This window comes from Liolophura sinensis, chromosome 8 (assembly GCF_032854445.1).
Source record: "Liolophura sinensis isolate JHLJ2023 chromosome 8, CUHK_Ljap_v2, whole genome shotgun sequence".
Lineage (NCBI taxonomy): Eukaryota > Metazoa > Mollusca > Polyplacophora > Chitonida > Chitonidae > Liolophura > Liolophura sinensis.
The window spans coordinates 34,053,353-34,073,039 of NC_088302.1; the positions used below are offsets into that span (position 1 = coordinate 34,053,353).

Here is a 19,687-nt window from a genome sequence, read left to right on the forward strand (position 1 = left end):
GAAGTTCAATACTAATTTTCATTCTTGTCATGATTGCCTAATACAACTCTTAGTGTTAAAATAAAACCCCTTAAAGTAAGTCATAATTTTAGCGCAGTAAACTTTTTAGATGTTAAGAGTATGAAGTGTGACTTACCTGTAAGTCTAAGAGAGCCACAGTACGTGATGCTTGGGCTTTGAGTTAATTGTGTGATATCTCTGCATTCAAAAGATCCACATGCATAGATATGTAAATATGTAACGGTGTACATGGTATCTTCAGGTTACTGCATGTAGAGACACGCGGTGTTCAGGCAGACCATGAAGGCATGCTGGCGAGCACCTGCTACGGGGTCATGTGGATTGCACTCACGGGTGGACGGAGTAACGTCACGCTTCATCACTGTAACGTGACTGAATCAACCCTGGTGGTGGGAAGTTAATTCAGGTATAAACAGACGATTTTGTGCTTTATAACGTAGCAGTGGTTTTCTCTCATTACGCAAAATCAGCACGACTAGATAAAACGACAGCGTATATATGCTTAATTAAAGACATTGCTGAGCCCATAACTTAGATTTCACAACCTTAATGTGCTTTAATTGATTTTTTTTTTAGTTACGGGATATAAATATACAACTTTAAGAACACCACGCATACACCATTAACAGTCTCTCTTGAAAACGTGTTTAAATTGATATTTGAATCCTCAGTATTTATTTGTACAAGTATATATACTTTTATATCATTACGTGAGAAAAATATGAATGTATCGGTATATATATGTGCATATATACATATATGGAATTATTTATTTGTAATTTTGATCGGTTATTTTCTCTTACTGCATGGCGAGAATTTTGCAACATGCTAATTTACCTCTTGCACCCGACCCCTCTCAGCCCGATACTGCTCCCGATGCTAGTGTCACGTGACTGTCGGAATTTCTTCGCTCGGCAAGGCCAGCTGGCTGCAGTGTTAACGCTAGCCTTTACTCTGGCTGCCGGTACCTCATTTAACGGAATCCATCATCTCTCAAGTCACACACATCGGCACACCACGTAAGTAACGGTAAATTATAATTAACCATTCAATTTCAACATCTCTTAAGCGAGATTCAAACATGTATGTGTCATCAGCAATAGTGCTGACAAAGACGATGTGATCGTCTTTTGGGGGAGCTAAACGTGCAATACCTGCCAGTCCATTGACATCTGGCTAGGCCGGTGCTGGGACTGTCGAAGGATCTTGGTCTAAGAGAATGTCTTGCTTGCTCTGTGACGCTACATGGTTTGTCTGCAGGCGCCATATGAAGCTTAATGGTGGTCCAACATTTGACGGAATAAACGCGGTTAGACTGGAACCATTGTGTCAATCTCTTGACCAAATATAATCCGGATGGAGATGGTGTATGCCTGAAATGTATGAATGGTTTTGTCGTAAAAACCTGATAGAGGCAAACGACAGACAGACAAACCTTGCCATTTTATTATCTCTAGAGGCATAATGCACCATGACGTCATTTTGAAGGCGGTCTTTTTAAATGTATGTTATACTTACATAAATGCATCACTGACATATTTTTTCCCATGAAGAAAATGTTTTTGACGAATGATCAGTTGTGAGAAAAATTGAGGAAAGGAAAGCGGGGGGGAATATCCAACATCTTAAAGTTAGAAATTGTTAACGTGTCATTCTTGAAAAACGGAATGGATGAAAAGGAGCACGGCGCCATCTTGGTTTTTGCCATGTGTCTCTTGTTTCTTAAATTCCCGGTGGTAAACATCCCTGACACAAAAAAGGAAAGCTTTAGTTTGTTTCATCAATTGCCAGGGTACAAATCTCTTTGTCAATTTGGCGTGGAAGGCTACCCCGAGAGCGGGATGTTTGATTAGAGTGCTGACTCATGGATGGATCGAAATACCGCTCCCCCGACTACCCCCTACCCGCCACCCCACCCGCTATAACCAGGATCAACTTAACGGCCTTGTCAGAAAGCTAGACTCTGGAACTGTCTATAACTGGTCCTGCTCATACCGCGCATCCCTCTGCGGAATTATGATATTCGCTCAAACCATATCATAGGAGTTCGTTTATAGGAGTCACATACCTCAGCTATTATATGCGTGCTTCCACTCAGCCTGTGTAAGACGAGATCAATTCCTTTTTACGTATTAACGTTCAACGTCTAATGCGTCTAGCTTAAATGATGCTTACTAACTCGAGTCTCCAGTAAAAAGCATGATCCTTTGTTGGAAAGGGAGCAGAATAAAGATCAAGTGCAGTTCTTTAGAAAGTAAATTTACATGGCGCCAGAAACAAACAACTGCCAAATCTGGAGTCAAAAGAGCTACACCGATTGTTTAATTCGCTTGACGTTGGACTGTTAAATCTGCAGCAATGTGTATGTGGCAGAAATGCAACGGTATAGTGCAAGCCGGGCTCCCAAGATTGCTTGTTAGCAATTATATATGGAGATATTGAATGGCCAAATATGGTAACGCAAACTGAGACCAGAATTGTGTCAACACGTAAGATCACGTTAACCAGAGCTGTTGTTTTTTCCCCTATACATCATGTTTCCACCAAATCAAGCTTTCTTATCAGATCAGCTCTTGCCAAAATTTTTCATGGTTTAACTAATCGAACTGTGACGTTATCGTTGGATTTAACCACGCTGGCGTGAGTTTAACCCAACATGATTGAGCACATGTCATATTTCTACAGGCAAGTCACCGACCATGTAGAATTATGGTGATAACTTTTATCAACGTTTATCTCATAAATAACGGTTAGCGACACATATCCTTATAATGTTTATTTGAAACTAAGGTCATATAAATTTTTAAAAAGCTTAATTCGATGAGTATGTATTTGTATGGTTATATATGGTGTATGAGTCATCGATTCGTCATGAGACTAAGGTAGTCCGTCTATCTTAATCCCGGATAGGGCCTATATATATATATATATATATATATATATATATATATATATATATATATATATATGAGTCATCGATTCGTCATGAGACTAAGATAGTCCGTCTGTCTTAATCCTGGATAGGGCCTATATATATATATATATATATATATATATATATATATATATATATATATATATATATATATATAAGCATGTAATGCGCCTAGCATATGGCTGTCTTGTACGATGATAAAATCTTGCCTTCTACAAAATTTGTGATGTTTAGCTCGTTTTAAAACATAACTGGGTTTTCATTCTTTGTTCGCTATCTCATATGTGAAGGGAAATAAAATGGGTGATTGTGACATGTAGACGATATAGAATGAAATATTAAAAGAAGGAAGAAGGTATCTGCTTTGTGTAACTTAACTGAACGCAAGGAACGGATTACAAGCTTCTGGCAATGCGTTCTCTGCATTTATAAGCCATGTATGCTTCCGAACGTTCGAACATAATGAGGGTGTGGCTATCGCTCTAATGAGACATGTTTATTGTATCTTATTATATCTTATGGATGTTTGAAAGGGGTGGAGGAGAATTTTTCCTGTCTGTTCCCTTCCAGAATAAGTCTTGTGACTGTGGACTTCAAAAGTATGCAAAGCGCTCGTGTGCCACTGTCGCAGTTTCCAGAGTATAGGCATATATACATGGGAGAAAAATACTGTTAGGATTAAATAAAATGTGATGACTTTTTGGAAGTAACTAATGAGGCTGTATGCTTCGTATCTGACTGATCTGAAAACACCGAAGATTTGCACTTGATACCGACAAACCTTTCATCAGACTACATTATACACCGTCGACTGGCGAAGCGTCAATATGTATACATAAAACATCGGCGCTATATTTGATTCTAGACAATGCCAGTAGTATATGTAACATTTGGAAATGAGTACAAATCTACTTGGGTAAATACTACTTATTTGGACATGGGGATAACGGGATTTGTTTCCGTTCCAAAGTGCAGGACAACAGCAGATATACAAGAGAGGAAATACTGTGCTACATATGTTCCTTTGTGTTAAATGCATCGATCCCACAAAAGCGCACATTAACTGAGTTGTCAACATGAATATTTGACAACCTTACTGTTGGACATCTCTCCTGATGATCATAGATATTGTAGGCATTTCCAATTTTCTATGATAAAATCACGTTCTAAGAGATGTTGCAAGCGATGTTGCAAGTTACCGGTAACCAGTTCACTCGTTTATCCATTTTCACATGCAATTTATGTATTGTTGTTCCTAATTAGCTAGTATAATTAATATAAGCTAGTTAATTAGTATAATGGTGAGATTTTGTTGATATACGGTAAATGAAAAAATATCTATCCTATCTGACAACACATTTCTTTGTCTGAATGCTGAAGTTGTGCTATATATATATATATATATATATATATATAATGTGTATTCGTACGTTAGTATTTCATAACGTTAATTCTCATTAGCTCTATATGGGTGTGTGTTTCTACGCGAACATAGCCCCATAGGCCAACATTGCTTATGTTACATCTTAGTTCAGAAATACATGTACATTTGCATGGATAGTACTTAGTAGTATAGTATTCAAGCTGTAAAGAATTGTTATTCTTAGTTAATTTCGAAGATGTGCGAGTATCGATATATTTTCCCTGGGTGTAACTTAATTAGTGCTGATTGAAGGAACAATCCAAAATCATTAAGCATACAAAGACATTGTACTGTACAATGGCATTAGGTTGACTAGAATTTTTTACTGAAAGCTAGATATGCAGCCATGAAGACAAGTGTACTTCAAATTCGAAGCAAGAAGCCTGAATTTCTGTGATAGTAGAGAATATACTTTATAACTGGTGAGTATAGCTTCTTGAAAGCTTAAGTAACAGTATGCTAGGGAATTTTGCAAACAATTTTAATGCACATTTAAAAAAAAAAGACTAAACTATGCAGTCCGTCCATCAGTGTGTATACTCTAATCTGTCCACGTTCAACCAGGCACACGCAAATCTGAAGCTTTTTAAACTTGTTTTTTTTTTCGTCCGCCTTGCAATTTCGGATCTCAAGCAGATGGTGCAAATTATGGTGACGTTTCGAGGATTGATGTCTGGTCTCAAAAAAGCTGAGTCATCTTAACTGCCCATCCTTATAGCTTGTGGGGCTGAAGGATGCTCGGATAAGACATCAGCGAATGCATTATCAACAGCTGGGAATCCGGAGAGCAGCGTATGTAATGATACAGTATCCGTTTACACTTGATGATACGTCTCCAGAGCACGACAAACGCTATGCTATAAAGTTATACACAAAATACCCGGAGCCTTCCAGCTATCTCAACATTCCGTTACCCAATGGTTCCAAACAGCTCAGAATACAGACAAAAAAGGTCTATGTTCAGAGGCACATGGCGCGCAACCTCAACTTGCTGCACGTGGCTTTCATACAGATAAGCGGGAAAAAAGTTTACGTTTTTTTCGGTGACAGACGATTTCTAGGCTACAGGCTGGTGAGTATACACGTCTGTATAGGTGATGGCTGGTATTAGATATTTACAGAATATGTACTTTACATCACAAACTGAATAGTCAAAGAAGAATCGATACTTCTTCTTAATACCGATGTTTTGACTTCTTCTGGACAGCTTTGTTATACTCGACGTTAAGTCCCACAAAGGTTTGGCTGTTATTTATCAGATTTGACATATTGGTGTTTCAAAATAATAACAGACAATAACTTGCATATGGAATACTGTAAGTCTATGTTTCTGTAATGATAAAGAAATGAAAAACATGAGATGAAACTGAAACGCTCTGTGGCTTCATTAGCCGGACTGAATTCGCAGAATCTTGCCATCAGAAGGGCATCAGCTATATTCGTTTGTATATTAAGATATTTTCTTTCGTTCCATGGCCTAGTTGTCTTGTCTGGGTCTGATTGAATTTTTATGACAGAAAATGCAAACAATGCTTTTTCAGAAATCGAATCAGCTTTAGTTAAACTTCGTGAGAGTTTCAAAATCTGCGTCATGGACATTATTGAAGAATGCGATTGATTCCTATGACAGCAAAGATTGAAGTTTTTTTCGTTTTACCCTTATAATTTCATTAGTTTCGAGCATACCCGTGCCATCGACTTTATGGCTGGCAGTGCGTTCTCGGAAACCAACATCATGGCTTGAATTTTGATAGACCTCGTGGAAGTCTTGGAAGCCTTTGGTCTTTTTGCAAACTGTCTACAGGAATGCTGGACTAAGCCTTATTTCATCACGATGCCATTTATCTCCTTGCATATTGTAGTAAATGCAAACAATATGTAGCTACAACTGTATGTTTGCCTTTTTCCAAAAAGTCTATAAGACGAAAGGGCTACATCTTGCTGTTCATGTGACGATGTCATTTGTACATGTAGCCTATCTGAAGTAATTATGTTCGTTCAAAAAGACAAATAATTAAGAACATGGTTTTGTGGTGATCGCTACAATGAAAATAGCATTTTAAATATTTTTTCGACGTTATTGTTTTCTAAACGTTTACAACAACCCTATTGTTTCTATAGATTGTGGCAGGTACATGTGAATAAAAAGAATGGAACATGTATGGGTATGTGGTTTTCGAGGCCGCTCTCATTGTATGTATCAGGGATTTTGACATATGTCGCAGACAATGGGAATGTACACTATAGCATGGTATAAAAGGGCATGGGTAGTAAAAGGATACCTATCAGTGTCAAAGGTATATGGATGCTGCTGACGGTTGGCAATTTTTATGTCGGGGCAATAACGTCTTGGCACGCTGACAGCGGGTCTGTCATGTAGACCTCGCTCACGCCGCCAAACTACATTCCCAATAATTTGCGGATAGAAGTAAGTCACGGAATGCCAAACCTCATTCGACGTACGCATTTCACTGACAAAAGCCCTTGTCGTATTTCCATGGCAAGGGTGGTAATTCGACAAAGCTATGTCTGTATCCTAGACGCAATTTTGACAGATATTAGAATGTGGCACTTAAATTGCACGTGGTCGTGCACCTGGTGTTCCTGATGCACCTGCTGACACGGGAATGTTTACGTCGAATACGAAGGCAGTGCATTGTCCGCGCATTGTCTAGAAAGATTGATGTGGAAATTTGCTTACATATCTACGGCTGTGCACATGTACGAGCTGAAGGTATTTGTGTGTGGTTGACCTTTTGGACGATCGTCATCGCAAATTGCTCACGTATATGTAAAACCATGATCTCAATTTTGTACACTGTCATTTTACATCCATACTTATTATTATAGGCCATTTTCATGATGTTACATGTGCAAATGCGTTTCTAACTTTATACGTATGTTGTGTAAATCTAGGCTTGACTCAGCAGGTGAAACTATAGGAATATTGTTTTACTGTATATATAGGGCAAAACTCTGACGCTTGTTTTTGTCCGATTTTGAACATGATGTATCGCAACTGCGCAGTGTTCTGTCTGTCTGCCGTTAAATGGGACGTGGGTGAGAAAATCATTTTGTGGCAATTGGTTCACAATGACATTTTGCCCTTCTCCGACATAACAGAGTCTGCGTTTGACAGTTGAAACATTATAAGCCACAGAAGTGAGGCGGCCAACTCGCAAAACAAAATTGTCACATGGTGATGTGTGAAGACGATTTTCTGTTTCAGCATAAACAGATGGCACATGCTGCATGTTTGTCAGTACGCTCAAGGCTGAGCGCAAACCAGAAAGCACGATCGTGGATGAACAACAACAATTATTATTTGAATCTGAGTGAAAAAAAAGCCATTCTGTTTGACCGAACTCTCGTCAACACAATAATGTGACGCCACGCTGGCGTCAGATATAAAACCGTGTCTCTAACAATGTTATTTAGCCGTCATAAAATAGAATAAAACTGCGTTAAATTCAGCTGGGCCACAACACATTATCTCTTTGTACCTATATATCAGATTCTAAATCGCTTACTTCCATTTACGTGAAGATTTAGGTGAATTTTGATATATGCTTATATCATAAATATCGTGAGGTAGTCTGCCAGAAATCTGTCCGATTTCCTTCCACCATAATTCTGGCTCACGTCGTATAAATGAAATATTTTTGAGCACGGCGTTAAACACCAATGGAATAAATGAACAAATCAAAACTCAAAAAAAAGTAGTTCAATTTGGGCCTCTGGAAATAATATAATAATAATTTTTAATTCCAGACACAAAGGTCCACATATATGTTATATGTTATATATCATAATAAATGGCTTCCTCTCGTTCATTAAACTTAATTCTCATACACCTGGCAAATGACCACCGGTTGGTGGCGGTTGAGTGCGGTGGGACCGAGTGTTCTCACTACGATGATTCATTGTCGCTCACCAGGAATGTTAAATACGTTTCAACTTTACTGGTGTCGACCAGCGGTGGGCCGCCGGGGATGCATCAGCACTTATACGATGGCGCGGTCAGTGTTCTCATACAGTCGACGGCGACCGCCAGTGGTGAACTGCCGTCTCTATGAGAACCTGACTGTGGACATTTTATAGAAATTTCGATAGAATGCTCGACAAGACATCGCTATTTTACGTATGCTGTATATTGGTAGACCTGTACCTCCTCACAGATTGGTAGCCTATATTATACTGCAATGGCACGCTGCTGATGCGGGAACAACACGGATATCAGAGTGTGTGCGTGGTGTCAGTATCTATATGTGGGGACGGGGCGACAAGATTTTAGCACAGATCACTTCACGGACAGTAGAACCCTTTGTTATAACCGCTACTTCCACGAATTCTGACAAGAACCTTATGCCGATAACGGTCAGAATTTGACCCCCTTATCGTATCACCCATCCGGCTACAGAGGCAATGGCGTTACACTGGCCTATTCGTTCCAGAAGCAGTTTGGTTATACTTTATACAGCTTTAATACACAAGTAAAGTGTTATACTGAAAACAAATATACCTTCACTGTGATCCATTATTTAATTGTCAAGATTTATCACCAGGAATGATTTATTTATTTATTTGATTGGTGTTTTACGCCGTACTCAAGAATATTTCAGTTATACGACGTTGGCCACCATTATGGTGGGAGGAAACCTGGCAGAGCCCGGGGGAAACCGACGACCATGCGCAGGTTGCTGGCAGACCTTCCCACTTACGGCCGGAGAGGAGGCCAGCATGAGCTGGACTTGAACTCACAACCATGAATGACGATGGTGGGATGTAAATGTACGGAGAAATATATATGAAGCCGCAATTAAGCTATCGGTTCATATAGAAATGTATTATGTGAAACAGATCTGTGGAAAAAACGGTTATACTGCTATCAAGTGTGGAACTGAAAGTGTATAAGAAGTTTTGCATGTATTATGGGATGGCAACATGAGAAAATGCTAAACTAATTTAGAACCGATTCGCCCGACATGACTGTTGTTGGGACCTTTTTGACAAGCAATAAGCGGTGGACGGCGTGTGTAGATGGATAGTTGTCTTCCACCAACATGGTGTACAAATTGCTGTGTCACACGTTGGAAAATTCATACATAATGTTCCACAGGCCGGTGGTTTACCTCGGGCACTCCGGATTTGTGTACTCATAAAACCGCATTATTGCATTATCGTATAAGTGAAAATATATTGACGATTGCGTTAAACAGCAGTGAAAAGAAAAAAGTCAGATGACAATAATTACGCCATCGTAGAAGCAATAAAAAATGAATACGCGTGTTTCCGCGTCTGTATTGCGCTTAGATGCATCATAAATCGATGCGAGAATCTACATGCTTTACTTTTGTTCCGATGATCAAGCCCATATCCCCATATCACTGGTCGAAAAGAGAACTGGACTAATCAAGCATATTGAGCAAATCGACTTCCGACAGCCAGTTTCTTCTGCTCGATTTTGCTCGGAGATATTTGGTGTGAGCCGACTGAGACGTTTGCGCAGACAGGCCAACGGGCTGGCTCGAGATTACCCCGATTTGCGCGCAAGCTCCAAACTGATACTGTGTTGCGACAGGAAATCCAAATCTTATCCAAACATACCGTCTTTGTTGAGATGTTCTCCGAACAGTCAGCCCGTGCCCCGAGCAGAACCTCGCTTGTAAGATAATGTTAGGCAAATAACCGAACTGGGAGACATTGACAACAGGCCCTCGGCACACACTGCACGCAGTGAATACCTCTGCTGGGTGTTTCAAGCCATGGCTTTTGTTTTAGAACTTAGCCCCTGCTTTGCCCCTATGATATACTGGCACGCCCATTTCCACTGTATTTCTACTTCGTACTGTAAGCCCATGCATATCCCATGCGTATCCCATGCTTTTACTGTACACTGCACCCGCATTATTATCTAACCTTTCACGGTACGGTTGATACCATGACCACTATCTCTGTAAATTATATTATAATGCATGCCCTCGGGAAAGGTTTATACATTCATCACTACTGTATCCATGCCATGCATTGTAGACCTCCCCACTTTTGCTGACCTTATATTGTTGACACAAATCCCATGGTATATGCCTTGTATTGTAGACTCCATCCTCCTACCCCGGCCTATGATGCTGATATACCTTATATTGTTGCTGGCATCCCCGTGGTATAAATTCTTTGTACAGTGAAGCTGTATCCATGTCTTATGTTGTAAAATCACCTTTGTATTATAAATCAATGCTTTGTATTGTGCTTCCGACATCATACTTACTTTGCATTGGAGACACCATCCCCACTTTTGCCTGCTTTGTATTGTGGACAACATCCCCATAATATCCATGCCCTTTTTTGTTGCTCTGTGCATGGTAGAGAAAGTCCCCATTTCAATCCGGCCTTGTATTATGTATTATGTTGTATTATAAGTTTGTTGTAGACCCCATTCCTGTTCTATCCCTGCATGTACCTCCTCTCCATACATTTTGTTGTAGACCCCATCCCTGCTGTATCCATATATGTACCTCCTCGACATGCATTTTGCTGTAGACCACATCGCTGTTTTATCCAAACATGTAACTCATCTCCATGTATTTTGCTTTAGACCGCAACCATGCTGTATGTATCCCTCTTGTATCCATACATGTACCTCCTCTCAATGCATTTTGTTGTAGACCCCATCCATGTTGTAGCCATACCTGTACCTCCTCTCCGTGCATTTTGGTGCAGGCCCCATCCCTGTTGTATCCGTACATGTACCTCCACAGCGTGCATTTTGTTGCAGACCTCATTCCTGTTTTATCCACACATGCACCTCCTCTCGATGCATTTTGCTGTAGACCCATCCGTGTTGTATGCATACGTGTACCTCTTCTACATGCATATTGTTGTAGACCCCCAACCCTGCTGTATCCATACATGTACCTCCTCATGCATTTTACTGTAGACCCCATCCCTGTTGTATCCATACTTGTACCTCATCTCCATGCCTTTTGTTGTAGACCCCATCCCTGTTGTATACATACATGTACCGCCTCTCGATGCATTTTGTTGTAGGCCCCATCCCTGTTGTATCCATACATGTACCTCATCTCCATACATTTTGTTGTAGACCCCATCCCTATTGTATCCATACATGTAGCTACTCGACATGCATTTTGCTGTAGACTACATCCCTGTTTTATCCATACATGTACCTGCTCTCAGTGCATTTTGTTGTAGGCCCCATCCCTGTTGTGTCCATAGATGTACCTCTTCTCCATATTAGCCATACATTTTGTTGTAGACCCCCATCCCTGCTGTATCCATACATGTACCTTCTGTCCTTGCATTTTGTTGTAGGCCCCATCCCTGTTGTATCCATAGATGAACCTCTTCTCCACATTACCCATACATTTTGTTGGAGATTCATCTCTGTTGTATCCATATATGTACCTTGCATTTTGTTGTAGACCCTGTTGTATCCATACATGTACCTCCTCTCCTTGCATTTTGTTGTAGACCCCACCCTGTTGAACCCTCCATGTTGTATCCATACATGTACCTCCTCTGGAGGCATTTTGTTGCACACCCCATCCCTGTTGTATCCATACATGTACCTCCTCTGGATGCATTTTGTTGCACACCCCATCCCTGTTGTATCCATTCATGTACCTCCTCTCGATGCATTTTGTTGTAGACCCCATCCCTGTTGTATTCATAAATGTACCTCATCTCCATGCATTTTGTTGTAGACCCCATCCCTGTTGTATCCATAGATGTACCTCCTCTGCATTCATTTGTTGTGGACCCCATCCCTGTTGTATCCATTCATGTACCTCCTCTCGATGCATTTTGTTGTAGACCCCATCCCTGTTGTATCCATTCATGTACCTCCTCTCGATGCATTTTGTTGTATCCATACTGTTTGCGTATATGTACCTACTCCCCATGTATTTTGTTGTAAACCCCATTCGTAATGTATCCATGCCTTTTCTTATAGACTCTGTCTAGGAGTTCCATCGTCTGTGGTCACATAACTCATCATGCGGTGTTCACTGTTCTCATATATGACCCCCAAGCCATACAGATCTGGGATACAGAACATATTGCAAAACTATAATCCCAATGGGTATTGTTTTCAAAACTCTTTGTACCCAACCAGTTTGAATGAATAACATAACTTTATGTTTTATTTATTCCCTTGGTGTTTAACGCCGTACTGAAAAATATTTCATTCGTTCGATGTCGGCCACTTTTATGGGTGGCGCAGTACACACGCACATGTAACAGCTATTTAAAGTGTACGGTAATACTATACGTGAGTTATCAAACCTTTTGTGTTATTTTTATTACAGGCTCACTGCCACTAAGGTTCTAACAGCCACATTGTGATAAAAAGTCACCGCCATCTTCACCATGAGGTTCTGGGTCATTTTACTACTTGCATTCCTCGCCACCGTCGCCATGGTAACGGCACAAGATGACAAGCAACCAACTCCAGAGTCCGAGAAATCACCAGATATATCCCCAGAATCAGGTGTGTGTGGCGTCATTGTTTGTGACTGACAGTTTGTGACCTCAGACTTGTAAACCGAATAGTGGACAGGCCACGTTTTGCTGGGTATAATCAAGTATATTAGGGAAGAAATATTTGATAATTCTGGCAAAGGCAATGTCGAAAACCCAAAGAATTTCACGTTAACAGACAAATTCTAGCAACTAAAACGCAGTTGTCAAAACTTACGCCATAATAATTGCACAAGAAGGCACATTTAAGAAGAAGTATATTAAGAAGTTCAGATATTAAAAAAAACGCATTTTAATGAGTGGGAAGCTTGCCACGATCGAATGCTTTCTTAACGATAGTATAAACCGCTTACACACTCGGGGTACTCGGGGACTGATTGCGATATGCTTATATGCGTGTAGGGTGATAGCTTGGTTGTTTGGGAAAGGAAGTAAGTTAAAGTGCATCAAAGTAATAACATTTTGGTGAAATCTGGATTAGATAAGAGTTAGAATAGAAAAACTAAATTCCTGCAAAGGAGAGAAATCAGGGGAGATAACCAGTTTGTCGACATCGAGTTTCCATAAGATGTTGTTATCTCCCTTGTTTGGGTAGTATGTTACCAACATAAATTTATTTATTTATTTAATTGGTGTTTTACACCGTACTCAAGAATATTTCATTTATGCGACGGCGGTCAGCATTATGATGGGAGGAAAGCGGACAGTCCGGGTGGACAACGTAAGAAAAGTGAGTAAAGTTCAGTTATCAACACTTTGTGGAAGTCAACTGTGACAAACCTACGCTAGTAATTCACTCTTTGTAACACATGCTGCAATCCGTAAATTGTGTACATGTGCACCATGAACATCACTTGTAGGTCCCTTCTGTATACTGTTGCCAAAGAATGGTTAATATGGAATGTTTTAAAGGAAATGTAAGCAGCGATATGTATGGGAAAAGTAATAATTTTCAACCCAAAATGTATACAAATTCTATTCTCCTATTTTTTTTTTTTCAGATGACAAAGAAGTGGAGAAATCCTCCCCAGAGCCCGAACCGGAGACAACTCCGAAATCAGGCGCCGTAACCATCTTGTCAGGGGTCCCTGTGATACTCTTCCCAATTGTCACCATATTTTTGTCCTTCCATTAAATATTCACTGAGCTTCCAAACTAAAACAGAAAGTAAAACCCCACCAAAACCTACAGTCACTAAAATCATAGATCATGCAGTCAAGCTCTTTATCTCAGAGGTGGTATGTATGTCTACTTTCAACCGGAAAAATCCAATCTCTTCCAGTGCCAGTTTACAACACATTTTGTGGAGACCAATATGATATAGGCGTATTTACAAAACGGAATATTCGTTGTGATGTTTATATCGCAAGTCACGTTAATGACTTCAACGGAAACTTGGAGACCAATTCTATAACGTGCGTGTGGCAATATGTGTGTGTTCAGTTAGGTGATGAGTGTAAAACTGGCTTTTTTTCTTCCGCGATAGTAGAGTTAATTTGCGAGCATTTAAAATATCGATGTTGTCAGCCCATTATATTGTCCTTCAAAGCTCCAGCTTACTCTCGCTTAAAGGTTGTACAAGTTACCTAGCTCCCTTCTTCGACTTGCGTATACGGGATATGCCAACTTAATATAACCCACCGCGCATTATGGGGACAAAAAGAGAAGAAAAGATCGAAGACAAATGACTTCTTCTTGAACGATTGTCCGATATTTTCGAACTCTTTTAAATGTGTCTATTTTGTAGGCATCAGGATGTCTTTTAGGCTTGTGTACATGTATATCTCGACTGTACTTGTTTGTAACGTTTTATATATGCGTCTATATTTTGTACAACCATATAAACTTTACTGCAATATTGAATGCTTATCATACAGGATTTATTTGCGATAAATGGGTGTTCCATAGGTTTGCTATGCAAATTTACTGGTGCTTTTCTATCCCTGTTCGCTCGTGATTGTCTGCACTCCTCAATGTCTGCAGTCATAATTGTCTGCTGCTCTAATTCGTCTGTGGCGCTCTATGTTTGAAGCCCTCATTTGTATGCAGACATCAATGTCAGCTCCCTCATTTGACCACAGCCCTAATTGTCTGCAGCCCTTAATGTCCGAAGCCTTCATTGTCTGCGGCCCTTATTTGTCTGCGGCCCTCAATATCTACATCCCTGATTTGTCTGCAGCCCTCATTTTTCTGCAGCCCTCAATGTCTACGCCCGTTAATGTCTTCCACAAGTGTTCAGGTAAGATTTCCTCGTGGAATCTGACCGTTACCTCTTTAACTGGGGCATTTTTACCAAGTTCTGACAGTATTTCTGGCTGCTAAGAAAACATTTAAACGTATTTTTTTGTTCGCCCGCTCACTTAATGCTCACATTTAAATAAAGTTGTCAATTTGTCACTGTGCTCTTTCTATACAAGTTGTACCTGTTTTCCTTTCAACATTGTGTTGCACTCTGTATTTGAGAATTGTATATATATATATATATATATATATATATATATATAGACGCTTCCTTTTTTAGGGGGTGGTGGTTGTATAGTTTCAGGTTGATCGTTATTTGATTGGAACTTCACGCCGAGCCCTCCTAGAACAATTGACTTTATTCAAGATTGAAGCAAACCAAAGAGAACCCCGCCCCCCTTCCCCTTCCCCAATACACACACACACACACACACACACACAAACACACACACGTTATCATCTTACTGAGTCGGTTTTCTGAAAAACCTCATGACGCAAAGCGTAACAAGAAGGTTCAAACACGCAATATCATTGGCTACTAAGAGCGACGACATGTGACTGGGCCAGCTTATAAAAATACCTACTTCCGGTATTTTTTATCAACGGACTATCTGATACAGAGGGAAGCCAGATTTAGAGACAAGTTTTTAAGTCACTTTCTGTCGCCAAAGGAATATATAAATGCAGCCTGCAAACATGAATTATACTAAACTTTGAAGATTACTTATAATATAAATACAATACTTATTAATTTGTACATAGCGGAGTGAATACCACGAATCCTGGACATGAGGTCATTTGCCTTGGGTCAGGTCATCTTGGCAGGCCGAGCGAGGGTCAGGCTGAGATCAAACCCTGAACTTCTGAGAAGTGGGTCAGCAAAACAAAAAAAAAAAAAAAAAAAAAAAAAAGAACACATCAGCTGGTAAGTCAAGCATTACCAGCTCGGCTACCACCCGCGCACACACATAATTGGGTAAAACAATTATTTATTTATTTATTTGATTGGTGTATTACGCCGTACTCAAGAATATTTCACTTATGCCACGGCGGCCAGCATGGACTTGAACTCACTACGACCGCATTGTTGACAGGCGCCTGGGTCATTGCGAGGGGCTGGCGTGCTAACCCCCCTGTGAATTAAGACAATGAATTACGTGTTTCAGGCTAAAGCCAGGTTTGTACAGGTATACAAAATATAAAAGACTCTAGCATACAGATACAAACCAGAGCAGTGACGACAATGTCATAGTTGACCAATGGTCACGGGTATTTTCCTCAGATTTTTATTCTAACTGCTCATGTATGTGCTTAAAATGAAGCAACGTACATATCCTCATAGCTTAAGTAGAAATGGGTAAGAGGAGTAACGTAGAGGACGCCAGCATGAGCTGGACTTCAACTCACGGTGACCGCAATAGTAAGAAGCTCCTGGTCACCGTGCAGCGTACAACCGTGTGCAACTGGCATGTAACATTTTCAGTGTATAACGTTAGTAATAGAGAAAAATGTTAATTGTAAAAAAGAAAAGTAACCAAGGACAATCTCTCGAGATGATGTTGGTGGAGACTGTTTTGCACGGCGGTCTCATTAAAAGATAATTCCTGGATCCTTCGTGTACAATGTGACGTAAGGCATTGCGGTATGTTTTACTGAGAGCATGTTAGATCGTTTAAATTTGACTCCGCAAAGCGCACTTTCTAAACACAGCTGACCCAGTTCAACACTAATTTAGCGTAGTGCTGTCAACATAACTGGGGAGAACACCCACATGGCGAAGAGCTGTAGATGAATAACAAGCACACTCATTAAAAATTCAAATTTCCGATGAATTTTTTCACTTTAATCATATGGTTTAAGGTTATAGTTAGTATGTGCCTTTGTGCATATTGATTTGAGGTATATCGATATTTCGTCTTGCGTTACTTTTTTTAAACAATAAATTAAAACGTTTTTCAAAAGTGAACTAAACTATATGTACGAGACGTACATGCATTGGAGCTCCTTGTTTCCGTGACTTCGATTGTGGTGTGTACGTGCATTATGAAAAGAAAACATAGCAAGAGAAATTAACATCATGATTAACACACTTGGAGGAAGTTTTTTTAGCCACATAACATTCTTTTATTTTGGTTGTATTTGTCATACAAAGATAGCATTCCGTGATGTCACAAATGAATTGCACGTGAAATAAGCGAATGCATAACCGGCAAATTGGTGCCACAGTGATTATTGTTATTCTTGTGCCGTGTACTGCAGTCTTCTCTGTAGTACTTCAAGTTGTATGCATGAGTACAGTCGTGAACTTGTGAAGTCGTTTTGGTACAACTCGGGTTGAAAAGGGTAACGCCTAACGTAGGATGCGAGGCGAACGCGGAATGGATGGTGTTACGTTACCACTTCACATTCGTCAAGGCTTTAAATGTTCTCTTTAAACTCGAAATACGACCTACAAACAGGCGCCTGCGTTAACTAAAAGGAAATATCCAGTTGCATTTGGGAAGGAGGGGTACTTTTGAAGGCATCTTGTTTCGTTTAATGCCTAAATTGGGTAGCTCTTTTTATTTTTGGAACTTGTTGATTAATGGTCTTAAACGCTAAGAATCTTAAGTGTTTTAAAGGACTCCTCAAATGGTCCCTGGTGAAGTAGTTGAAAGTTTGCCCCTGTAGTTGGGAGTTATAGAAGTAACGTATAGATAACGCGAGATCCTAAAAGGTCAGGAATTGAGATAGCTTTCTAAAGGTCAACGTATCATTATTCCAGCACCCTGGATGCCCCCAACAATTTGGAGAGGTGGAGGGTAAAGACACAAACGTCGGCCAAAGATACTTAAACTCCCAGGAGAGATTTACTAAGACATTGAAATGTTTGGGCTATGGCATATATAAACAGCTAGTTTAACAAGCAGAATGAATGCGGTGTCGTCTACCCGTCTTTATCTCAACCATAAAGGCCTCTCAGGAAAGAAAAACGAACAGGAGTGTTGTTTTTATGGGGTTCTGTAGTTCTCCAAGGAAAGCCTTGAAGCAATGGTGGTTTGGTTGATCACTCTCGCTGTCCTTACACTCCGTCTTCCTGTCCATGGCGGCAGCGTCGGAAAATCGCCACGACGTACCCTGCTCGACGACGCCGAAGATGTACACGATTTGTACAAAGAGGAAGGTATGAAGGAAATCACCAGTTCTCTGGTCTCCCAGATGTCCAGCGCCTGTGATGTCACACATGTCATCGTTCGTCTCATCTTGAAAGAAGCTGAGGAAAGGTCTAAACTGGCCCTACGACTACAAGCCAGGCTAAGGAAGATGAGCACTAAATTGGCCTCCATTAATGCTGAGCCTCCGCCCCCAGGTATGCAAGAGTTTATATCCTCGTGCTATATAGACAAGATTGCAATTTTACATTGATGTTATTGTATGTTTTTACATTGTGCTCTAATATTGCTCTTATACTATTCGCAAACTGGCGGCAAAATGTAACTTTAACTGCGAAGTTATTGAAATTAGAAATGTGTAAAATAACTCCATTTTAACACGCAAATGTACTTTTCACTAGAATGATCCGGAAAGTGTTGGCGGTAAATCTGATTCCAGAAGTTGTTTTTGTCAGGTTTTAAACTTTGATTGTACATTATATATCATGCAGAGTATAAAGTGGAAATAAAATCGGTAAAGTCAATCAATTTATGGTGAGAATTTAACATTTAACTGATATAATTAAACACGCTCGGATAGTCATTCTTTCGGTTGTCATTGCAATACTGTGTAAGTACATGTACACACAGTTTAACTGGTGAATGATGGTAAACGGATGTATTGCCTTACTAACTGGCACAAAAAATCTGTATCTACTTTCCCAGGCAACGCCAAGATGCGTCATTCAGTATTTTACCCATGTTTGTTTCCATCTCTAGGTCGTTTTAACCTGTGGTTTTACTCCTTTTTTTTTTTTTGGGCGTTCTTGACAGATCATATTATAGCCTTTTCCGCCCGCGTGGGAAACCATCAGCAAAACCTGCGTCCTCTGCAAGTCATTGTCTTCAAGGAAATCATCACTCTGATTGGCGGAGGCTACAGCGCTTCTTCGGGACAGTTCCGGTGCCCAGTAAAAGGGTTATACGTCTTCCACGTGACTGTTATAAGCGCTTGGAATGACCGGATCGAGACGGAACTGGTTAAGAACACAAAATCTCAAGTGCAGCTGTACTCCGGTGGCAACAAACACGGGTCATCCTCTAACACTGCCGTGTTGAGCTTGGAAGTCTCGGATCTGGTGTGGGTGCGCGTGTTCAGAAACCGTGGACGCTTTGTTCATCAATGGTCATCCTTTAGCGGCCATCTTGTTCACACTCTCTGAGTATTATGACCAATCATGCGCGCCAAAAGGGAGCAGTCGTGAAGACTGTGACCTGTGTGACCCATTGTCTGATAATCTTAACTGGTCATGTGGTCCACGTATTCAGGATGTCCAATCACAAACTGTTACTGGGTAGCAACCGAAGAATTACATGCACAATCGATTGTATCTCTATGGGAACGAACAGATAAACTTATGGATTTAGTTTAGCACA

The 19,687-nt window shown here is 40.3% G+C and overlaps 1 protein-coding gene and 1 long non-coding RNA gene across 3 annotated transcripts; both read left to right on the forward strand.

The window, feature by feature from the left end:
• Positions 1–918: 918 nt before the first annotated feature.
• LOC135473098 (uncharacterized) lies at positions 919–15,288 on the forward strand. Of its 2 annotated transcripts, none has more exons than XR_010444585.1 (3): positions 919–1,040; positions 12,707–12,888; positions 13,880–15,288. It is a non-coding gene; the product is annotated as an uncharacterized LOC135473098 (long non-coding RNA). The 2 variants fall into 2 exon arrangements; XR_010444586.1 differs by lacking the exon at positions 919–1,040 and adding an exon at positions 5,334–5,451.
• Positions 15,289–18,149: 2,861 nt separating this feature from the next.
• LOC135473446 (complement C1q-like protein 4) lies at positions 18,150–19,473 on the forward strand. The gene is made up of 2 exons (XM_064753297.1): positions 18,150–18,468; positions 19,085–19,473. Exons 1-2 carry the CDS (start codon positions 18,150–18,152, stop codon positions 19,471–19,473), a joined length of 708 nt encoding a protein of 235 aa, XP_064609367.1.
• Positions 19,474–19,687: the final 214 nt, after the last annotated feature.